Below are 23,840 nucleotides of genomic sequence, written 5' to 3'. Positions count from 1 at the left end.
CATTGGTCACAGGCTGCTAATTTTTTCTTCACTCTTCTGGCAATATTATAAAAATAGACATTTTCCTGAATCTTTTGAATGCATTTGACAGAACCACAATGTCCAAAGCTCTATGTATATACTTAACTAATGTGTCCATGTGCTGCTCAGGCCAACATAATTTCCAGTCATCCAAATCAGGTCTTAATCTTCTGAACAGAATCCCTTTGTGTACCTTAGAATAATCATCTACCTTTTGCTTAACTCCCAAATAACTTTTTACCAATTTCCAATTTTCATCATGATTTTGGTGTCTCCTAATGTCACTACAATTTTTTTAAATTTCTCCTTCCTCTTTTATCCCCTTCAAATACATAATTTTGAAATTTTTGTCATCAATGCCTGTTTCATTATCAAAATTTAGCCCAATAGGTGACCTAGAAAGTGCATCAGCAATAACATTTTCCTTCCCCTTAATATATTTAATTTCATAATCAAATTGTTGTAAGAATAATGACCATCTGGTGATTCTACTATGATAAAGCCTACACTCCTGTAAGTAACTTAGTGCGTTGTGGTCAGAGTAAACAATTACTTTGTGTCCAAGGAGATAATTTTTAAATTTGTTGAAATCCCAATGTATAGCCAAAAGTTCTTTTTCAGCCACAGTGTAAGTCTTTTCATACTTTTGTAATACTCTACTAGCAAATGCAATGGAATGGTGTTCAATATGATCTCTTACGACTTTTTCCTGAAATAAGTGTGCTCCTAATCCTGTATCACTGCTGTCAGTCGTCAAACAGAAGGGTAAAGACATATCAGGCCTATATAGAATTCTGCTCTGTGAAAGTTGTTTCTTTATCTCATCAAATGCTTTTTGACAATCAGATGACCAATCCCAGACAGTATTTTTCTTTAATAGATCACATAAACAAGAAGCGTTCATAGCTTGAGTACTGACATACTTTCTGTAAAATCCAGCAAGACCCAAAAAGGATTTAAATGTTTTTTATTTTTAGGAACAGGAAAATTCTCTATAGCTTCAATTTTTTCTCTGTCAGGTTCAATCCCCTTTTCCAAATTAATGTGTCCCAAAAATTTCAATTCACTTATTCCAAATTTACATTTTTCTAACTTTAAGGTCATACCCCCTTCCCTTAATTTTGTACACACCTGTGTTAGCAATTCAAAATGTTCTTCCCATGTTTTTCCAGAAATCAAAATATCATCTACATATACAGTAAGTTTAGACAGTAGTTCAACCCCCAAAAGAAGATCTAATGCTCTAATAAACTCAGCAACAGAAACAGTTAGTCCAAATGGTACAACACAGTAATGATAACTTTTTCCCCCATACAAAAATGCTGTGTATTTTCTAGAATTTATTTCTAAAGAAATTTGGTGAAAGCCTGAAGTTAAGTCTAAGCTGCTCATGAATTTCACACATTCAAATTCACGTAGCAGTTCATCTATGTTTTCTGGATGATCATTTTCTCTTTTCAAACATTTGTTAAGGTGCCTAGAGTCAAGTACAAGTCTAACACCACCTCCATGTTTGGAAACCACCACCAAAGGATTATTATAATCACTGATACTTCTTTCGATTATACCCCATGCTTCCATTTTTTGTATCTCACACTCTACTTCTTTTCTTTTTGCAAAAGGAATACTATAAGGCTTGAGGAAAAAAGGTTCATGATTTTTAAGGTGTAAAGTGCATTGATAATTCTTGACTCTTCCAGGTTTTTCATTGAAAACATCTTGAAATTCCCACAATAAATTTTCCAACTGTCTCTTTTGATCACTGTCCAAATTAATTGCTTCCTCTACTTTGCTTTTAACTAGGTTTTCATAATTTTGACCAGAAAAATTTAGCTCAGATTTGTCATCAAAACAGTACAAATTCTCTTCATAATCTATGATTTTCCTGACATGATTGCAACCTTCTCTACAGTGTATAATAAACAGTTGTGTACACACAATAATAGTGCTTTTGGGTTCACACACAATTAACTTCATCTCACTCCAGCTAAATGCCACACTTACCTTTAACACCCAGTCCATGCCAAACAATACGTTCTCTTCTAAACTTGGAATAACAAGACAACCCTGCTCAAATTTTACATCTTCTATTTCAAATGATAAAAGTACTTGACTTTTGATGACTTTACTGTGTTTGCCTGTAGCTCCTCTTATCTTTACTCGCATCACAGGGGCCTCAACAAAATCAACACTGTCTTTAATTTTATTTCTAAATTTTTCTGAAATAGCTGAAATAGGAGTCCCTGTATCAATGAGACATTTACCCTCCCAATTGTTTACTTTAGCTTTAATGTATGGACACCCTGATTCACATTCTTCTACTTTTTCTTTTAATGGTTCATGTAACAGGTCATTTTCAATTTCTCTACAATTACCCTCATTATTTTCCTGATCAGTTTTTAATAGCTTCAAACACACATTAACACTTTCATTATCATCTATGGATACAACAGGTTGAGCATACAACAGATATTCATTACATTTTACACTTTGCCACTAGCGAGGATATAACCTTCTACAAATTTTAGCTAAATAGTTCCACAACTCTTCCCTATCTGTTTTGTAATTGCAACTGTTCCATAATATTTTTAAAAATTTTTCATCTTTTCCTTCAGAACTAGTATGTGGGTTTAAATACTTCATACTATTAGCTGACACAACATTACAGTCCTCTGCTACATTAAATTGGTTACACCGACTTAACTTTACTTGTCCTTCAGATGCATTAGTGTCCTTTTCCTCATTACTAACCACACTTACCTCATCATTAACCACACTTACCTCATCATAATGCTCACAAATATAAACTTCATTATCACATAGCTTCACTACTTCACTTGAAATAATCTCGACGAATACCTGACACTCACATACAGCATTAATCTCACCATTACTTACCTCCGTACAACTCCCAACAACATCATTAGCTTCCATATTTTCATCAAAATCAAAACTTTCCTCATCATGCATCCTACCCACAGTCACATTAAGTTCCATCTCTCTCTCTTCACATAACTTTTCATTTTCATTAAATAACTTATTCAAATCAGAGCTGTAATGTTTGTCAGATACTTCAGAATTACATAGATTATCATTCTCTACCCAATTATAAAATTCTGGCACAATTGCAATAGCCTCATCTGGCTTATTCTCAGAAGTACCTTATTGCTTTCAACATGATTATTTTCTCTTATTGTTTTCCAAAATTTCTGATCAAAATTTAAAGTATTAATTTGGTGTTGAACATGAGTGTCTGTTATTTGTGGTGTGTATTTGTTTTGTCTTCCACTGGTTTTATTATAATAATAAGTTACATTTCTCCTTCTTCCTCTGTCTGAAAATTCACAGTTGTTATTGTAGGTCCTACTGTGATTAAATTTTCTCGCCCCAAAACTGTGGACCCTTATTGAGGCAGTCCGGAGTTTTCCTGCCTGTTTTCTCCGTTTGATCTCCAATTTTGTTCCCCCCTATTTCTGTAATCCCATCTCTTTCTATTTCCAAAATTTCTATCCCTGTCTCTGTCATTACCATTATGATTCCTATTGTTTCCCCTGTGTTGTCCATATCTATTGTCTCTGTATTCTCTTTTATCTCCATACCTGTTTGAATCCCCCCCCCTGTTGGAGTTCATGATTGTTAAAATTTTGCATATTCCCTCTTTCTAATGCCCTATCCAATTTACCCACCTATTTTAAAAATATTTCCACAGAATCATCAGGCCCACGCACTAAATCCCATTGCAATTTTTCAGGTAGCCTTCTTTTCAGTGCATCTATTTGTGTCATTTCATCAAAAGGTTTATCTAAAAGTATTAATTTTCTCAATTGATCTTTACAAAATGCTTTCATGGTGTCCACTCTCCCTCTGAAAATAGGTCCATTTAAAAATTCAGATTTAATTCTCCCTTCTTCAGATTCTGACCAAAATTTGTTTAAGAAGCTTCTCTCAAAATTTGCAAAGGTTTCCCACTGATAGAAATTTTGGTTAGCCCAGGATAGGGCCTCCCCTTCAAGAAATTTTTTGACAAATTTAATTTTTGAATTATCAGCCATTCCTGGCACAAAATTGTCCTTGCAATGGTGCAAAAAATCAACTGGGTGCAAATTATCACAAGGAAAACTTTTCACTAACAGGTTCGACCATGCTGATCCATGACTGTACAAAAGCTTGTTAACAACATATTCTTCAACTTGATTTATTTTAGTTTTTAATGTGTCTAATTTATTGGTAAGATTTGATTCTAAACTGTCAACCGTTTTCTCAACACTACTGACCTCATTAACACTGTTTACTTTCAAGTCATTAAATTTTTCAACTAGTGATTCATTTTCATTTTGAAGTTCCTGAATTTCCCTGGCTCTGTTACTATTTTCAGCAATGAATTCATTTTCAAAAACAATTACTTTTTTCTCCACATTGTCTACCCCTAAGGTAAGTCTTTCCGCTCCAGGGACTGGAATGACTCCTTACCCTCTCCCTTAAAACCCACATCTTTTCGTCTTTCCCTCTCCTTCCTGATGAAGCAACCGTTTGTTGCGAAAGCTTGAATTTCTTGTGCATGTTTGTGTTTGTTTGTGTGTCTATCGACCTGCCAGAACTTTCGTTCGGTAAGTCACATCATCTTTGTTTTTAGATATAATCCTAAACATGTTATATACAAAGACAAATTTAAGAAAAATGACAATTGTTAGTATCTGTGTGTTGCCTCCATAGGCAGACAGAATGGTTCACCAATAATACATAAAAGAATGATTTAATTCCACAGTGTGGAAAGTCCTCAATTTCATACATCCCAGGTGTCAAGTGAGCAAATAAGCAGGCATAGCCTGTTCATAATATTCCAATTTCAGTCTTTTCCAACATATAGGCTCAGAAAATATAATAATAACAGCAACAAAATGTTTTCAGCATAAATGACATCAGCACATGAAGAAAATAGTAGTAAGCACAAAATATGAATGTCAAAATGTTCACCAAAATGTCTAATAACTAACATGAGTAAACTACAACTACAATAGCACATGTCCTACCAATAAGAAAATAAAATGCAGAAGCAACCATCAAAATATTTTCTTACATCTAGCCATATATATATTGAATAGTATGTATATTACATGTCATCAAAATAGAAATTACATTGAGTAAGCTTCAGTACCATATATAGTTTCCATATCACATGATAGGAAACAAACTTCATAAACAATATAAAATGTGAAAAATTTTCCTTGTATTCCAGGTTATTGAGATTTGCAAATTTCATTCTAGGTACCAGACTTATAAGGTTTCAATTCAGTTACATTTCTCAAACCAAATTATTTCCTAGATTTTGGATGGATCAATCTGTAAGCATTTGGGTGAGGATTTTCTTTCACCTCAAATGGTCCTATATAAATGTCAAAAAATTTCTTTAGTTCTGAAGTCATAAGTTTAGATTTTTCTTTCATTTTAACCGAAACCAAATCACAAATATAAAGTGTGAAAACCTGCCTTTTGCATTGTGTCTTTTACAATTTGTTCTCTCTCCTGAGGTGACAAAATTTGACAAACTGGAAAGTCTATGTGTTCAGTAATAAAGCTAGTGGGTCTTTTGTTAAACATAATTTCGAATGGTGAAAAACCAGTGGATGTATGTTGCAACCTGTTCATTATGTCTTTGAAATCATTTACATATTCAATCCAATTTACACGGTTCTTACTACAATATGTTCTGCACAACCTCCCTATCTCTCTCATGTACCTCTCCGCCGGATTACTGCACGGGTGATAAACTGAAATCAAAATATGTTTTATGTTTGCATTTTCAACAAAATCTTTCCATACTTTTGATGTAAATTGTGAGCCATTGTCTGACAAGATTGCTTGTGGAGTACCTACCTTATTGAAATAATCACTGGTTAATTTAGATTTAACCTGTTTACTTGTGGCTTTCCTTAATGGATACAATTTGATCAATTTTGAGAATATGTCAACAATCACAAAGATAAAACTGTAACCTCCTTTTGACTTGGGGAGGGGTCCGTAAATGTCGCAAGCTGTCAGCTCTAAATTTTTGCTGGGCAAAATATTTTGCATCATCCCTCTGCATGTTTGATTACTCACCTTTACTCTTTGGCATTGGTCACAGGCTGCTAATTTTTTCTTCACTCTTCTGGCAATATTATAAAAATAGACATTTTCCTGAATCTTTTGAATGCATTTGACAGAACCACAATGTCCAAAGCTCTATGTATATACTTAACTAATGTGTCCATGTGCTGCTCAGGCCAACATAATTTCCAGTCATCCAAATCAGGTCTTAATCTTCTGAACAGAATCCCTTTGTGTACCTTAGAATAATCATCTACCTTTTGCTTAACTCCCAAATAACTTTTTACCAATTTCCAATTTTCATCATGATTTTGGTGTCTCCTAATGTCATTACAATTTTTTTAAATTTCTCCTTCCTCTTTTATCCCCTTCAAATACATAATTTTGAAATTTTTGTCATCAATGCCTGTTTCATTATCAAAATTTAGCCCAATAGGTGACCTAGAAAGTGCATCAGCAATAACATTTTCCTTCCCCTTAATATATTTAATTTCATAATCAAATTGTTGTAAGAATAATGACCATCTGGTGATTCTACTATGATAAAGCCTACACTCCTGTAAGTAACTTAGTGTGTTGTGGTCAGAGTAAACAATTACTTTGTGTCCAAGGAGATAATTTTTAAATTTGTTGAAATCCCAATGTATAGCCAAAAGTTCTTTTTCAGCCACAGTGTAAGTCTTTTCATACTTTTGTAATACTCTACTAGCAAATGCAATGGAATGGTGTTCAATATGATCTCTTACGACTTTTTCCTGAAATAAGTGTGCTCCTAATCCTGTATCACTGCTGTCAGTCATCAAACAGAAGGGTAAAGACATATCAGGCCTATATAGAATTCTGCTCTGTGAAAGTTGTTTCTTTATCTCATCAAATGCTTTTTGACAATCAGATGACCAATCCCAGACAGTATTTTTCTTTAATAGATCACATAAACAAGAAGCGTTCATAGCTTGGGTACTGACATACTTTCTGTAAAATCCAGCAAGACCAAAAAAGGATTTAAATGTTTTTTATTTTTAGGAACAGGAAAATTCTCTATAGCTTCAATTTTTTCTCTGTCAGGTTCAATCCCCTTTTCCGAATTAATGTGTCCCAAAAATTTCAATTCACTTATTCCAAATTTACATTTTTCTAACTTTAAGGTCATACCCCCTTCCCTTAATTTTGTACACACCTGTGTTAGCAATTCAAAATGTTCTTCCCATGTTTTTCCAGAAATCAAAATATCATCTACATATACAGTAAGTTTAGACAGTAGTTCATCCCCCAAAAGAAGATCTAATGCTCTAATAAACTCAGCAACAGAAACAGTTAGTCCAAATGGTACAACACAGTAATGATAACTTTTTCCCCCATACAAAAATGCTGTGTATTTTCTAGAATTTATTTCTAAAGAAATTTGGCGAAAGCCTGAAGTTAAGTCTAAGCTGCTCATGAATTTCACACATTCAAATTCACGTAGCAGTTCATCTATGTTTTCTGGATGATCATTTTCTCTTTTCAAACATTTGTTAAGGTGCCTAGAGTCAAGTACAAGTCTAACACCACCTCCATGTTTGGAAACCACCACCAAAGGATTATTATAATCACTGATACTTCTTTCGATTATACCCCATGCTTACATTTTTTGTATCTCACACTCTACTTCTTTTCTTTTTGCAAAAGGAATACTATAAGGCTTGAGGAAAAAAGGTTCATGATTTTTAAGATGTAAAGTGCATTGATAATTCTTGACTCTTCCAGGTTTTTCATTGAAAACATCTTGAAATTCCCACAATAAATTTTCCAACTGTCTCTTTTGATCACTGTCCAAATTAATTGCTTCCTCTACTTTGCTTTTAACTAGGTTTTCATAATTTTGACCAGAAAAATTTAGCTCAGATTTGTCATCAAAACAGTACAAATTCTCTTCATAATCTATGATTTTCCTGACATGATTGCAACCTTCTCTACAGTGTATAATAAACAGTTGTGTACACACAATAATAGTGCTTTTGGGTTCACACACAATTAACTTCATCTCACTCCAGCTAAATGCCACACTTACCTTTAACACCCAGTCCATGCCAAACAATACGTTCTCTTCTAAACTTGGAATAACAAGACAACCCTGCTCAAATTTTACATCTTCTATTTCAAATGATAAAAGTACTTGACTTTTGATGACTTTACTGTGTTTGCCTGTAGCTCCTCTTATCTTTACTCGCATCACAGGGGCCTCAACAAAATCAACACTGTCTTTAATTTTATTTCTAAATTTTTCTGAAATAGCTGAAATAGGAGTCCCTGTATCAATGAGACATTTACCCTCCCAATTGTTTACTTTAGCTTTAATGTATGGACACCCTGATTCACATTCTTCTACTTTTTCTTTTAATGGTTCATGTAACAGGTCATTTTCAATTTCTCTACAATTACCCTCATTATTTTCCTGATCAGTTTTTAATAGCTTCAAACACACATTAACACTTTCATTATCATCTATGGATACAACAGGTTGAGCATACAACAGATATTCATTACATTTTACACTTTGCCACTAGCGAGGATATAACCTTCTACAAATTTTAGCTAAATAGTTCCACAACTCTTCCCTATCTGTTTTGTAATTGCAACTGTTCCATAATATTTTTAAAAATTTTTCATCTTTTCCTTCAGAACTAGTATGTGGGTTTAAATACTTCATACTATTAGCTGATACAACATTACAGTCCTCTGCTACATTAAATTGGTTACACCGACTTAACTTTACTTGTTCTTCAGATGCATTAGTGTCCTTTTCCTCATTACTAACCACACTTACCTCATCATTAACCACACTTACCTCATCATAATGCTCACAAATATAAACTTCATTATCACATAGCTTCACTACTTCACTTGAAATAATCTCGACGAATACCTGACACTCACATACAGCATTAATCTCACCATTACTTACCTCCGTACAACTCCCAACAACATCATTAGCTTCCATATTTTCATCAAAATCAAAACTTTCCTCATCATGCATCCTACCCACAGTCACATTAAGTTCCATCTCTCTCTCTTCACATAACTTTTCATTTTCATTAAATAACTTATTCAAATCAGAGCTGTAATGTTTGTCAGATACTTCAGAATTACATAGATTATCATTCTCTACCCAATTATAAAATTCTGGCACAATTGCAATAGCCTCATCTGGCTTATTCTCAGAAGTACCTTATTGCTTTCAACATGATTATTTTCTCTTATTGTTTTCCAAAATTTCTGATCAAAATTTAAAGTATTAATTTGGTGTTGAACATGAGTGTCTGTTATTTGTGGTGTGTATTTGTTTTGTCTTCCACTGGTTTTATTATAATAATAAGTTACATTTCTCCTTCTTCCTCTGTCTGTAAATTCACAGTTGTTATTGTAGGTCCTACTGTGATTAAATTTTCTCGCCCCAAAACTGTGGACCCTTATTGAGGCAGTCCGGAGTTTTCCTGCCTGTTTTCTCTGTTTGATCTCCAATTTTGTTCCCCCCTATTTCTGTAATCCCATCTCTTTCTATTTCCAAAATTTCTATCCCTGTCTCTGTCATTACCATTATGATTCCTATTGTTTCCCCTGTGTTGTCCATGTCTATTGTCTCTGTATTCTCTTTTATCTCCATACCTGTTTGAATCCCCCCCCCCCCCCCCCCTGTTGGAGTTCACGATTGTTAAAATTTTGCATATTCCCTCTTTCTAATGCCCTATCCAATTTACCCACCTATTTTAAAAATATTTCCACAGAATCATCAGGCCCACGCACTAAATCCCATTGCAATTTTTCAGGTAGCCTTCTTTTCAGTGCATCTATTTGTGTCATTTCATCAAAAGGTTTATCTAAATGTATTAATTTTCTCAATTGATCTTTACAAAATGCTTTCATGGTGTCCACTCTCCCTCTGAAAATAGGTCCATTTAAAAATTCAGATTTAATTCTCCCTTCTTCAGATTCTGACCAAAATTTGTTTAAGAAGCTTCTCTCAAAATTTGCAAAGGTTTCCCACTGATAGAAATTTTGGTTAGCCCAGGATAGGGCCTCCCCTTCAAGAAATTTTTTGACAAATTTAATTTTTGAACTATCAGCCATTCCTGGCACAAAATTGTCCTTGCAATGGTGCAAAAAATCAACTGGGTGCAAATTATCACAAGGAAAACTTTTCACTAACAGGTTCGACCATGCTGATCCATGACTGTACAAAAGCTTGTTAACAACATATTCTTCAACTTGATTTATTTTAGTTATTAATGTGTCTAATTTATTGGTAAGATTTGATTCTAAACTGTCAACCGTTTTCTCAACACTACTGACCGCATTAACACTGTTTACTTTCAAGTCATTAAATTTTTCAACTAGTGATTCATTTTCATTTTGAAGTTCCTGAATTTCCCTGGCTCTGTTACTATTTTCAGCAATGAATTCATTTTCAAAAACAATTACTTTTTTCTCCACATTGTCTACCTCTAAGGTAAGTCTTTCCGCTCCAGGGACTGGAATGACTCCTTACCCTCTCCCTTAAAACCCACATCTTTTCGTCTTTCCCTCTCCTTCCTGATGAAGCAACCGTTTGTTGCGAAAGCTTGAATTTCTTGTGCATGTTTGTGTTTGTTTGTGTGTCTATCGACCTGCCAGAACTTTCGTTCGGTAAGTCACATCATCTTTGTTTTTAGATATAATCCTAAACATGTTATATACAAAGACAAAATTAAGAAAAATGACAATTGTTAGTATCTGTGTGTTGCCTCCATAGGCAGACAGAATGGTTCACCAATAATACATAAAAGAATGATTTAATTCCACAGTGTGGAAAGTCCTCAATTTCATACATCCCAGGTGTCAAGTGAGCAAATAAGCAGGCATAGCCTGTTCATAATATTCCAATTTCAGTCTTTTCCAACATATAGGCTCAGAAAATATAATAATAACAGCAACAAAATGTTTTCAGCATAAATGACATCAGCACATGAAGAAAATAGTAGTAAGCACAAAATATGAATGTCAAAATGTTCACCAAAATGTCTAATAACTAACATGAGTAAACTACAACTACAATAGCACATGTCCTACCAATAAGAAAATAAAATGCAGAAGCAACCATCAAAATATTTTCTTACATCTAGCCATATATATATTGAATAGTATGTATATTACATGTCATCAAAATAGAAATTACATTGAGTAAGCTTCAGTACCATATATAGTTTCCATATCACATGATAGGAAACAAACTTCATAAACAATATAAAATGTGAAAAATTTTCCTTGTATTCCAGGTTATTGAGATTTGCAAATTTCATTCTAGGTACCAGACTTATAAGGTTTCAATTCAGTTACATTTCTCAAACCAAATTATTTCCTAGATTTTGGATGGATCAATCTGTAAGCATTTGGGTGAGGATTTTCTTTCACCTCAAATGGTCCTATATAAATGTCAAAAAATTTCTTTAGTTCTGAAGTCATAAGTTTAGATTTTTCTTTCATTTTAACCGAAACCAAATCACAAATATAAAGTGTGAAAACCTGCCTTTTGCATTGTGTCTTTTACAATTTGTTCTCTCTCCTGAGGTGACAAAATTTGACAAACTGGAAAGTCTATGTGTTCAGTAATAAAGCTAGTGGGTCTTTTGTTAAACATAATTTCGAATGGTGAAAAACCAGTGGATGTATGTTGCAACCTGTTCATTATGTCTTTGAAATCATTTACATATTCAATCCAATTTACACGGTTCTTACTACAATATGTTCTGCACAACCTCCCTATCTCTCTCATGTACCTCTCCGCCGGATTACTGCACGGGTGATAAACTGAAATCAAAATATGTTTTTTGTTTGCATTTTCAACAAAATCTTTCCATACTCTTGATGTAAATTGTGAGCCATTGTCTGACAAGATTGCTTGTGGAGTACCTACCTTATTGAAATAATCACTGGTTAATTTAGATTTAACCTGTTTACTTGTGGCTTTCCTTAATGGATACAATTTGATCAATTTTGAGAATATGTCAACAATCACAAAGATAAAACTGTAACCTCCTTTTGACTTGGGGAGGGGTCCGTAAATGTCGCAAGCTGTCAGCTCTAAATTTTTGCTGGGCAAAATATTTTGCATCATCCCTCTGCATGTTTGATTACTCACCTCTACTCTTTGGCATTGGTCACAGGCTGCTAATTTTTTCTTCACTCTTCTGGCAATATTATAAAAATAGACATTTTCCTGAATCTTTTGAATGCATTTGACAGAACCACAATGTCCAAAGCTCTATGTATATACTTAACTAATGTGTCCATGTGCTGCTCAGGCCAACATAATTTCCAGTCATCCAAATCAGGTCTTAATCTTCTGAACAGAATCCCTTTGTGTACCTTAGAATAATCATCTACCTTTTGCTTAACTCCCAAATAACTTTTTACCAATTTCCAATTTTCATCATGATTTTGGTGTCTCCTAATGTCATTACAATTTTTTTAAATTTCTCCTTCCTCTTTTATCCCCTTCAAATACATAATTTTGAAATTTTTGTCATCAATGCCTGTTTCATTATCAAAATTTAGCCCAATAGGTGACCTAGAAAGTGCATCAGCAATAACATTTTCCTTCCCCTTAATATATTTAATTTCATAATCAAATTGTTGTAAGAATAATGACCATCTGGTGATTCTACTATGATAAAGCCTACACTCCTGTAAGTAACTTAGTGCGTTGTGGTCAGAGTAAACAATTACTTTGTGTCCAAGGAGATAATTTTTAAATTTGTTGAAATCCCAATGTATAGCCAAAAGTTCTTTTTCAGCCACAGTGTAAGTCTTTTCATACTTTTGTAATACTCTACTAGCAAATGCAATGGAATGGTGTTCAATATGATCTCTTACGACTTTTTCCTGAAATAAGTGTGCTCCTAATCCTGTATCACTGCTGTCAGTCGTCAAACAGAAGGGTAAAGACATATCAGGCCTATATAGAATTCTGCTCTGTGAAAGTTGTTTCTTTATCTCATCAAATGCTTTTTGACAATCAGATGACCAATCCCAGACAGTATTTTTCTTTAATAGATCACATAAACAAGAAGCGTTCATAGCTTGGGTACTGACATACTTTCTGTAAAATCCAGCAAGACCCAAAAAGGATTTAAATGTTTTTTATTTTTAGGAACAGGAAAATTCTCTATAGCTTCAATTTTTTCTCTGTCAGGTTCAATCCCCTTTTCCGAATTAATGTGTCCCAAAAATTTCAATTCACTTATTCCAAATTTACATTTTTCTAACTTTAAGGTCATACCCCCTTCCCTTAATTTTGTACACACCTGTGTTAGCAATTCAAAATGTTCTTCCCATGTTTTTCCAGAAATCAAAATATCATCTACATATACAGTAAGTTTAGACAGTAGTTCATCCCCCAAAAGAAGATCTAATGCTCTAATAAACTCAGCAACAGAAACAGTTAGTCCAAATGGTACAACACAGTAATGATAACTTTTTCCCCCATACAAAAATGCTGTGTATTTTCTAGAATTTATTTCTAAAGAAATTTGGTGAAAGCCTGAAGTTAAGTCTAAGCTGCTCATGAATTTCACACATTCAAATTCACGTAGCAGTTCATCTATGTTTTCTGGATGATCATTTTCTCTTTTCAAACATTTGTTAAGGTGCCTAGAGTCAAGTACAAGTCTAACACCACCTCCATGTTTGGAAACCACCACCAAAGGATTATTATAATCACTGATACTTCTTTCGATTATACCCCATGCTTCCATTTTTTGTATCTCACACTCTACTTCTTTTCTTTTTGCAAAAGGAATACTATAAGGCTTGAGGAAAAAAGGTTCATGATTTTTAAGGTGTAAAGTGCATTGATAATTCTTGACTCTTCCAGGTTTTTCATTGAAAACATCTTGAAATTCCCACAATAAATTTTCCAACTGTCTCTTTTGATCACTGTCCAAATTAATTGCTTCCTCTACTTTGCTTTTAACTAGGTTTTCATAATTTTGACCAGAAAAATTTAGCTCAGATTTGTCATCAAAACAGTACAAATTCTCTTCATAATCTATGATTTTCCTGACATGATTGCAACCTTCTCTACAGTGTATAATAAACAGTTGTGTACACACAATAATAGTGCTTTTGGGTTCACACACAATTAACTTCATCTCACTCCAGCTAAATGCCACACTTACCTTTAACACCCAGTCCATGCCAAACAATACGTTCTCTTCTAAACTTGGAATAACAAGACAACCCTGCTCAAATTTTACATCTTCTATTTCAAATGATAAAAGTACTTGACTTTTGATGACTTTACTGTGTTTGCCTGTAGCTCCTCTTATCTTTACTCGCATCACAGGGGCCTCAACAAAATCAACACTGTCTTTAATTTTATTTCTAAATTTTTCTGAAATAGCTGAAATAGGAGTCCCTGTATCAATGAGACATTTACCCTCCCAATTGTTTACTTTAGCTTTAATGTATGGACACCCTGATTCACATTCTTCTACTTTTTCTTTTAATGGTTCATGTAACAGGTCATTTTCAATTTCTCTACAATTACCCTCATTATTTTCCTGATCAGTTTTTAATAGCTTCAAACACACATTAACACTTTCATTATCATCTATGGATACAACAGGTTGAGCATACAACAGATATTCATTACATTTTACACTTTGCCACTAGCGAGGATATAACCTTCTACAAATTTTAGCTAAATAGTTCCACAACTCTTCCCTATCTGTTTTGTAATTGCAACTGTTCCATAATATTTTTAAAAATTTTTCATCTTTTCCTTCAGAACTAGTATGTGGGTTTAAATACTTCATACTATTAGCTGACACAACATTACAGTCCTCTGCTACATTAAATTGGTTACACCGACTTAACTTTACTTGTCCTTCAGATGCATTAGTGTCCTTTTCCTCATTACTAACCACACTTACCTCATCATTAACCACGCTTACCTCATCATAATGCTCACAAATATAAACTTCATTATCACATAGCTTCACTACTTCACTTGAAATAATCTCGACGAATACCTGACACTCACATACAGCATTAATCTCACCATTACTTACCTCCGTACAACTCCCAACAACATCATTAGCTTCCATATTTTCATCAAAATCAAAACTTTTCCCATCATGCATCCTACCCACAGTCACATTAAGTTCCATCTCTCTCTCTTCACATAACTTTTCATTTTCATTAAATAACTTATTCAAATCAGAGCTGTAATGTTTGTCAGATACTTCAGAATTACATAGATTATCATTCTCTACCCAATTATAAAATTCTGGCACAATTGCAATAGCCTCATCTGGCTTATTCTCAGAAGTACCTTATTGCTTTCAACATGATTATTTTCTCTTATTGTTTTCCAAAATTTCTGATCAAAATTTAAAGTATTAATTTGGTGTTGAACATGAGTGTCTGTTATTTGTGGTGTGTATTTGTTTTGTCTTCCACTGGTTTTATTATAATAATAAGTTACATTTCTCCTTCTTCCTCTGTCTGTAAATTCACAGTTGTTATTGTAGGTCCTACTGTGATTAAATTTTCTCGCCCCAAAACTGTGGACCCTTATTGAGGCAGTCCGGAGTTTTCCTGCCTGTTTTCTCCGTTTGATCTCCAATTTTGTTCCCCCCTATTTCTGTAATCCCATCTCTTTCTATTTCCAAAATTTCTATCCCTGTCTCTGTCATTACCATTATGATTCCTATTGTTTCCCCTGTGTTGTCCATGTCTATTGTCTCTGTATTCTCTTTTATCTCCATACCTGTTTGAATCCCCCCCCCCCCCCTGTTGGAGTTCACGATTGTTAAAATTTTGCATATTCCCTCTTTCTAATGCCCTATCCAATTTACCCACCTATTTTAAAAATATTTCCACAGAATCATCAGGCCCACGCACTAAATCCCATGCCAATTTTTCAGGTAGCCTTCTTTTCAGTGCATCTATTTGTGTCATTTCATCAAAAGGTTTATCTAAATGTATTAATTTTCTCAATTGATCTTTACAAAATGCTTTCATGGTGTCCACTCTCCCTCTGAAAATAGGTCCATTTAAAAATTCAGATTTAATTCTCCCTTCTTCAGATTCTGACCAAAATTTGTTTAAGAAGCTTCTCTCAAAATTTGCAAAGGTTTCCCACTGATAGAAATTTTGGTTAGCCCAGGATAGGGCCTCCCCTTCAAGAAATATTTTGACAAATTTAATTTTTGAATTATCAGCCATTCCTGGCACAAAATTGTCCTTGCAATGGTGCAAAAAATCAACTGGGTGCAAATTATCACAAGGAAAACTTTTCACCAACAGGTTCGACCATGCTGATCCATGACTGTACAAAAGCTTGTTAACAACATATTCTTCAACTTGATTTATTTTAGTTTTTAATGTGTCTAATTTATTGGTAAGATTTGATTCTAAACTGTCAACCGTTTTCTCAACACTACTGACCGCATTAACACTGTTTACTTTCAAGTCATTAAATTTTTCAACTAGTGATTCATTTTCATTTTGAAGTTCCTGAATTTCCCTGGCTCTGTTACTATTTTCAGCAATGAATTCATTTTCAAAAACAATTACTTTTTTCTCCACATTGTCTACCCCTAAGGTAAGTCTTTCCGCTCCAGGGACTGGAATGACTCCTTACCCTCTCCCTTAAAACCCACATCCTTTCGTCTTTCCCTCTCCTTCCTGATGAAGCAACCGTTTGTTGCGAAAGCTCGAATTTCTTGTGCATGTTTGTGTTTGTTTGTGTGTCTATCGACCTGCCAGAACTTTCGTTCGGTAAGTCACATCATCTTTGTTTTTAGATATAATCCTAAACATGTTATATACAAAGACAAAATTAAGAAAAATGACAATTGTTAGTATCTGTGTGTTGCCTCCATAGGCAGATAGAATGGTTCACCAATAATACATAAAAGAATGATTTAATTCCACAGTGTGGAAAGTCCTCAATTTCATACATCCCAGGTGTCAAGTGAGCAAATACGCAGGCATAGCCTGTTCATAATATTCCAATTTCAGTCTTTTCCAACATATAGGCTCAGAAAATATAATAATAACAGCAACAAAATGTTTTCAGCATAAATGACATCAGCACATGAAGAAAATAGTAGTAAGCACAAAATATGAATGTCAAAATGTTCACCAAAATGTCTAATAACTAACATGAGTAAACTACAACTACAATAGCACATGTCCTACCAATAAGAAAATAAAATGCAGAAGCAACCATCAAAATATTTTCTTACATCTAGCCATATATATATTGAATAGTATGTATATTACATGTCATCAAAATAGAAATTACATTGAGTAAGCTTCAGTACCATATATAGTTTCCATATCACATGATAGGAAACAAACTTCATAAACAATATAAAATGTGAAAAATTTTCCTTGTATTCCAGGTTATTGAGATTTGCAAATTTCATTCTAGGTACCAGACTTATAAGGTTTCAATTCAGTTACATTTCTCAAACCAAATTATTTCCTTGATTTTGGATGGATCAATCTGTAAGCATTTGGGTGAGGATTTTCTTTCACCTCAAATGGTCCTATATAAATGTCAAAAAATTTCTTTAGTTCTGAAGTCATAAGTTTAGATTTTTCTTTCATTTTAACCGAAACCAAATCACAAATATAAAGTGTGAAAACCTGCCTTTTGCATTGTGTCTTTTACAATTTGTTCTCTCTCCTGAGGTGACAAAATTTGACAAACTGGAAAGTCTATGTGTTCAGTAATAAAGCTAGTGGGTCTTTTGTTAAACATAATTTCGAATGGTGAAAAACCAGTGGATGTATGTTGCAACCTGTTCATTATGTCTTTGAAATCATTTACATATTCAATCCAATTTACACGGTTCTTACTACAATATGTTCTGCACAACCTCCCTATCTCTCTCATGTACCTCTCCGCCGGATTACTGCACGGGTGATAAACTGAAATCAAAATATGTTTTTTGTTTGCATTTTCAACAAAATCTTTCCATACTCTTGATGTAAATTGTGAGCCATTGTCTGACAAGATTGCTTGTGGAGTACCTACCTTATTGAAATAATCACTGGTTAATTTAGATTTAACCTGTTTACTTGTGGCTTTCCTTAATGGATACAATTTGATCAATTTTGAGAATATGTCAACAATCACAAAGATAAAACTGTAACCTCCTTTTGACTTGGGGAGGGGTCCGTAAATGTCGCAAGCTGTCAGCTCTAAATTTTTGCTGGGCAAAATATTTTGCATCATCCCTCTGCATGTTTGATTACTCACCTCTACTCTTTGGCATTGGTCACAGGCTGCTAATTTTTTCTTCACTCTTCTGGCAATATTATAAAAATAGACATTTTCCTGAATCTTTTGAATGCATTTGACAGAACCACAATGTCCAAAGCTCTATGTATATACTTAACTAATGTGTCCATGTGCTGCTCAGGCCAACATAATTTCCAGTCATCCAAATCAGGTCTTAATCTTCTGAACAGAATCCCTTTGTGTACCTTAGAATAATCATCTACCTTTTGCTTAACTCCCAAATAACTTTTTACCAATTTCCAATTTTCATCATGATTTTGGTGTCTCCTAATGTCATTACAATTTTTTTAAATTTCTCCTTCCTCTTTTATCCCCTTCAAATACATAATTTTGAAATTTTTGTCATCAATGCCTGTTTCATTATCAAAATTTAGCCCAATAGGTGACCTAGAAAGTGCATCAGCAATAACATTTTCCTTCCCCTTAATATATTTAATTTCATAATCAAATTGTTGTAAGAATAATGACCATCTGGTGATTCTACTATGATAAAGCCTACACTCCTGTAAGTAACTTAGTGCGTTGTGGTCAGAGTAAACAATTACTTTGTGTCCAAGGAGATAATTTTTAAATTTGTTGAAATCCCAATGTATAGCCAAAAGTTCTTTTTCAGCCACAGTGTAAGTCTTTTCATACTTTTGTAATACTCTACTAGCAAATGCAATGGAATGGTGTTCAATATGATCTCTTACGACTTTTTCCTGAAATAAGTGTGCTCCTAATCCTGTATCACTGCTGTCAGTCGTCAAACAGAAGGGTAAAGACATATCAGGCCTATATAGAATTCTGCTCTGTGAAAGTTGTTTCTTTATCTCATCAAATGCTTTTTGACAATCAGATGACCAATCCCAGACAGTATTTTTCTTTAATAGATCACATAAACAAGAAGCGTTCATAGCTTGGGTACTGACATACTTTCTGTAAAATCCAGCAAGACCCAAAAAGGATTTAAATGTTTTTTATTTTTAGGAACAGGAAAATTCTCTATAGCTTCAATTTTTTCTCTGTCAGGTTCAATCCCCTTTTCCGAATTAATGTGTCCCAAAAATTTCAATTCACTTATTCCAAATTTACATTTTTCTAACTTTAAGGTCATACCCCCTTCCCTTAATTTTGTACACACCTGTGTTAGCAATTCAAAATGTTCTTCCCATGTTTTTCCAGAAATCAAAATATCATCTACATATACAGTAAGTTTAGACAGTAGTTCATCCCCCAAAAGAAGATCTAATGCTCTAATAAACTCAGCAACAGAAACAGTTAGTCCAAATGGTACAACACAGTAATGATAACTTTTTCCCCCATACAAAAATGCTGTGTATTTTCTAGAATTTATTTCTAAAGAAATTTGGTGAAAGCCTGAAGTTAAGTCTAAGCTGCTCATGAATTTCACACATTCAAATTCACGTAGCAGTTCATCTATGTTTTCTGGATGATCATTTTCTCTTTTCAAACATTTGTTAAGGTGCCTAGAGTCAAGTACAAGTCTAACACCACCTCCATGTTTGGAAACCACCACCAAAGGATTATTATAATCACTGATACTTCTTTCGATTATACCCCATGCTTCCATTTTTTGTATCTCACACTCTACTTCTTTTCTTTTTGCAAAAGGAATACTATAAGGCTTGAGGAAAAAAGGTTCATGATTTTTAAGGTGTAAAGTGCATTGATAATTCTTGACTCTTCCAGGTTTTTCATTGAAAACATCTTGAAATTCCCACAATAAATTTTCCAACTGTCTCTTTTGATCACTGTCCAAATTAATTGCTTCCTCTACTTTGCTTTTAACTAGGTTTTCATAATTTTGACCAGAAAAATTTAGCTCAGATTTGTCATCAAAACAGTACAAATTCTCTTCATAATCTATGATTTTCCTGACATGATTGCAACCTTCTCTACAGTGTATAATAAACAGTTGTGTACACACAATAATAGTGCTTTTGGGTTCACACACAATTAACTTCATCTCACTCCAGCTAAATGCCACACTTACCTTTAACACCCAGTCCATGCCAAACAATACGTTCTCTTCTAAACTTGGAATAACAAGACAACCCTGCTCAAATTTTACATCTTCTATTTCAAATGATAAAAGTACTTGACTTTTGATGACTTTACTGTGTTTGCCTGTAGCTCCTCTTATCTTTACTCGCATCACAGGGGCCTCAACAAAATCAACACTGTCTTTAATTTTATTTCTAAATTTTTCTGAAATAGCTGAAATAGGAGTCCCTGTATCAATGAGACATTTACCCTCCCAATTGTTTACTTTAGCTTTAATGTATGGACACCCTGATTCACATTCTTCTACTTTTTCTTTTAATGGTTCATGTAACAGGTCATTTTCAATTTCTCTACAATTACCCTCATTATTTTCCTGATCAGTTTTTAATAGCTTCAAACACACATTAACACTTTCATTATCATCTATGGATACAACAGGTTGAGCATACAACAGATATTCATTACATTTTACACTTTGCCACTAGCGAGGATATAACCTTCTACAAATTTTAGCTAAATAGTTCCACAACTCTTCCCTATCTGTTTTGTAATTGCAACTGTTCCATAATATTTTTAAAAATTTTTCATCTTTTCCTTCAGAACTAGTATGTGGGTTTAAATACTTCATACTATTAGCTGACACAACATTACAGTCCTCTGCTACATTAAATTGGTTACACCGACTTAACTTTACTTGTCCTTCAGATGCATTAGTGTCCTTTTCCTCATTACTAACCACACTTACCTCATCATTAACCACGCTTACCTCATCATAATGCTCACAAATATAAACTTCATTATCACATAGCTTCACTACTTCACTTGAAATAATCTCGACGAATACCTGACACTCACATACAGCATTAATCTCACCATTACTTACCTCCGTACAACTCCCAACAACATCATTAGCTTCCATATTTTCATCAAAATCAAAACTTTTCCCATCATGCATCCTACCCACAGTCACATTAAGTTCCATCTCTCTCTCTTCACATAACTTTTCATTTTCATTAAATAACTTATTCAAATCAGAGCTGTAATGTTTGTCAGATACTTCAGAATTACATAGATTATCATTCTCTACCCAATTATAAAATTCTGGCACAATTGCAATAGCCTCATCTGGCTTATTCTCAGAAGTACCTTATTGCTTTCAACATGATTATTTTCTCTTATTGTTTTCCAAAATTTCTGATCAAAATTTAAAGTATTAATTTGGTGTTGAACATGAGTGTCTGTTATTTGTGGTGTGTATTTGTTTTGTCTTCCACTGGTTTTATTATAATAATAAGTTACATTTCTCCTTCTTCCTCTGTCTGTAAATTCACAGTTGTTATTGTAGGTCCTACTGTGATTAAATTTTCTCGCCCCAAAACTGTGGACCCTTATTGAGGCAGTCCGGAGTTTTCCTGCCTGTTTTCTCCGTTTGATCTCCAATTTTGTTCCCCCCTATTTCTGTAATCCCATCTCTTTCTATTTCCAAAATTTCTATCCCTGTCTCTGTCATTACCATTATGATTCCTATTGTTTCCCCTGTGTTGTCCATATCTATTGTCTCTGTATTCTCTTTTATCTCCATACCTGTTTGAATCCCCCCCCCTGTTGGAGTTCATGATTGTTAAAATTTTGCATATTCCCTCTTTCTAATGCCCTATCCAATTTACCCACCTATTTTAAAAATATTTCCACAGAATCATCAGACCCACGCACTAAATCCCATTGCAATTTTTCAGGTAGCCTTCTTTTCAGTGCATCTATTTGTGTCATTTCATCAAAAGGTTTATCTAAAAGTATTAATTTTCTCAATTGATCTTTACAAAATGCTTTCATGGTGTCCACTCTCCCTCTGAAAATAGGTCCATTTAAAAATTCAGATTTAATTCTCCCTTCTTCAGATTCTGACCAAAATTTGTTTAAGAAGCTTCTCTCAAAATTTGCAAAGGTTTCCCACTGATAGAAATTTTGGTTAGCCCAGGATAGGGCCTCCCCTTCAAGAAATTTTTTGACAAATTTAATTTTTGAACTATCAGCCATTCCTGGCACAAAATTGTCCTTGCAATGGTGCAAAAAATCAACTGGGTGCAAATTATCACAAGGAAAACTTTTCACTAACAGGTTCGACCATGCTGGTCCATGACTGTACAAAAGCTTGTTAACAACATATTCTTCAACTTGATTTATTTTAGTTTTTAATGTGTCTAATTTATTGGTAAGATTTGATTCTAAACTGTCAACCGTTTTCTCAACACTACTGACCACATTAACACTGTTAACTTTCAAGTCATTAAATTTTTCAACTAGTGATTCATTTTCATTTTGAAGTTCCTGAATTTCCCTGGCTCTGTTACTATTTTCAGCAATGAATTCATTTTCAAAAACAATTACTTTTTTCTCCACATTGTCTACCCTCGATTCTACCACCCTTAAGTTACCTTCCAGTGTATTTTTGACCTCAGTTAACTCAGTTTTTATTGCATTTAATTGCTTATTCAAATTCTCCCCTAACATTTCGTCAATTTCTGCCCTCATTTCAGATCTTAAATTATTTATGTTTTCATTTTGCTTACTCCGAAGCTGCATAATTATTTCTAACTTAGAAGGAGAGACAGCATTGGTTGTATTTTTTGTTTTATTAACCACAAAATCGATTTTCGGTCACTTAGTGACCATCCTCAGTGCTGTAATATATAATTTAAATTGGTAGGCACTAGTGTCAACAAGCTTAGAGCGATCACATAAACTGAGAGTTCTCAGTTTATGTGATCGCTCTAAGCTTGTTGACACCAGTGCCTACCAATTTAAATTATATATTACAGCACTGAGGATCACATAAACTGAGAGTTCTCAGTTTATGTGATCGCTCTAAGCTTGTTGACACCAGTGCCTACCAATTTAAATTATATATTACAGCACTGAGGATGGTCACTAAGTGACCGAAAATCGATTTTGTGGTTAATAAAACAAAAAATACGACCAATGCTGTCTCTCCTTCTAAGTATATCCATTATCTGTTCGTGGTGCACAGGACACTCCATGGTGTCGCCAATCAATAATTCTAACTTATCAATTTTTGGATCCCCCCCTACTATTTCTTCCCCTTCATTAATTTTATCCATTATTAACTGTTAACAGAAAATGAACCACTAGAAATGACAATACCAAATTACAAAATTCATTAGAATTTTTGCTTAACTTATAGCTGAAGTCTTCTCCGTCGGAATCCAGTCGTAGTGTTTATTTTAAATCCTTTGTCGTCCCATTGTTTTTGCGTCCATTTTTCGTCCTGTGGTTGTCTTCTTTTGATTTTCAGGTTTCTGTCAATATTTTTCATAACAGTTTCACTGTGTACTTTTCCTGAAACACATCTACAGTTAATTTTTGAATATTT

The 23,840-nt window shown here is 33.8% G+C and overlaps 1 protein-coding gene across 1 annotated transcript in view; it reads right to left on the bottom strand.

The window, feature by feature from the left end:
- LOC126263251 (uncharacterized) overlaps positions 1-23,032 on the bottom strand; it is a 30,438-nt gene extending 7,406 nt beyond the window's left edge. Inside the window, exons 1-26 of the mRNA XM_049960336.1 lie at positions 22,555-23,032; positions 21,537-21,768; positions 21,144-21,486; positions 20,810-20,930; positions 17,438-17,492; positions 17,296-17,327; positions 17,091-17,127; positions 16,433-16,666; positions 15,825-15,970; positions 15,399-15,630; positions 15,006-15,348; positions 14,672-14,792; positions 11,300-11,354; positions 11,158-11,189; positions 10,953-10,989; positions 10,284-10,528; positions 9,257-9,488; positions 8,864-9,206; positions 8,530-8,650; positions 5,158-5,212; positions 5,016-5,047; positions 4,811-4,847; positions 4,153-4,386; positions 3,124-3,351; positions 2,731-3,073; positions 2,397-2,517 (exon numbers count right to left, since the gene is read on the bottom strand). Coding sequence (XP_049816293.1) covers positions 2,397-2,517; positions 2,731-3,073; positions 3,124-3,351; positions 4,153-4,386; positions 4,811-4,847; positions 5,016-5,047; positions 5,158-5,212; positions 8,530-8,650; positions 8,864-9,206; positions 9,257-9,488; positions 10,284-10,528; positions 10,953-10,989; positions 11,158-11,189; positions 11,300-11,354; positions 14,672-14,792; positions 15,006-15,348; positions 15,399-15,630; positions 15,825-15,970; positions 16,433-16,666; positions 17,091-17,127; positions 17,296-17,327; positions 17,438-17,492; positions 20,810-20,930; positions 21,144-21,486; positions 21,537-21,768; positions 22,555-23,032 — 4,489 coding nt within the window. The remainder of the gene's footprint in view (positions 1-2,396; positions 2,518-2,730; positions 3,074-3,123; positions 3,352-4,152; positions 4,387-4,810; positions 4,848-5,015; positions 5,048-5,157; positions 5,213-8,529; positions 8,651-8,863; positions 9,207-9,256; positions 9,489-10,283; positions 10,529-10,952; positions 10,990-11,157; positions 11,190-11,299; positions 11,355-14,671; positions 14,793-15,005; positions 15,349-15,398; positions 15,631-15,824; positions 15,971-16,432; positions 16,667-17,090; positions 17,128-17,295; positions 17,328-17,437; positions 17,493-20,809; positions 20,931-21,143; positions 21,487-21,536; positions 21,769-22,554) is intronic.
- Between the last annotated feature and the right edge of the window lie 808 nt (positions 23,033-23,840).

The sequence above is a fragment of the Schistocerca nitens genome, chromosome 6, assembly GCF_023898315.1.
Source record: "Schistocerca nitens isolate TAMUIC-IGC-003100 chromosome 6, iqSchNite1.1, whole genome shotgun sequence".
In the NCBI taxonomy this organism is placed as follows: Eukaryota; Metazoa; Arthropoda; class Insecta; order Orthoptera; family Acrididae; genus Schistocerca; species Schistocerca nitens.
The sequence above is the reverse complement of the archived record's forward strand: the minus strand, read 5'-3'. Positions and strand labels throughout refer to the sequence as shown.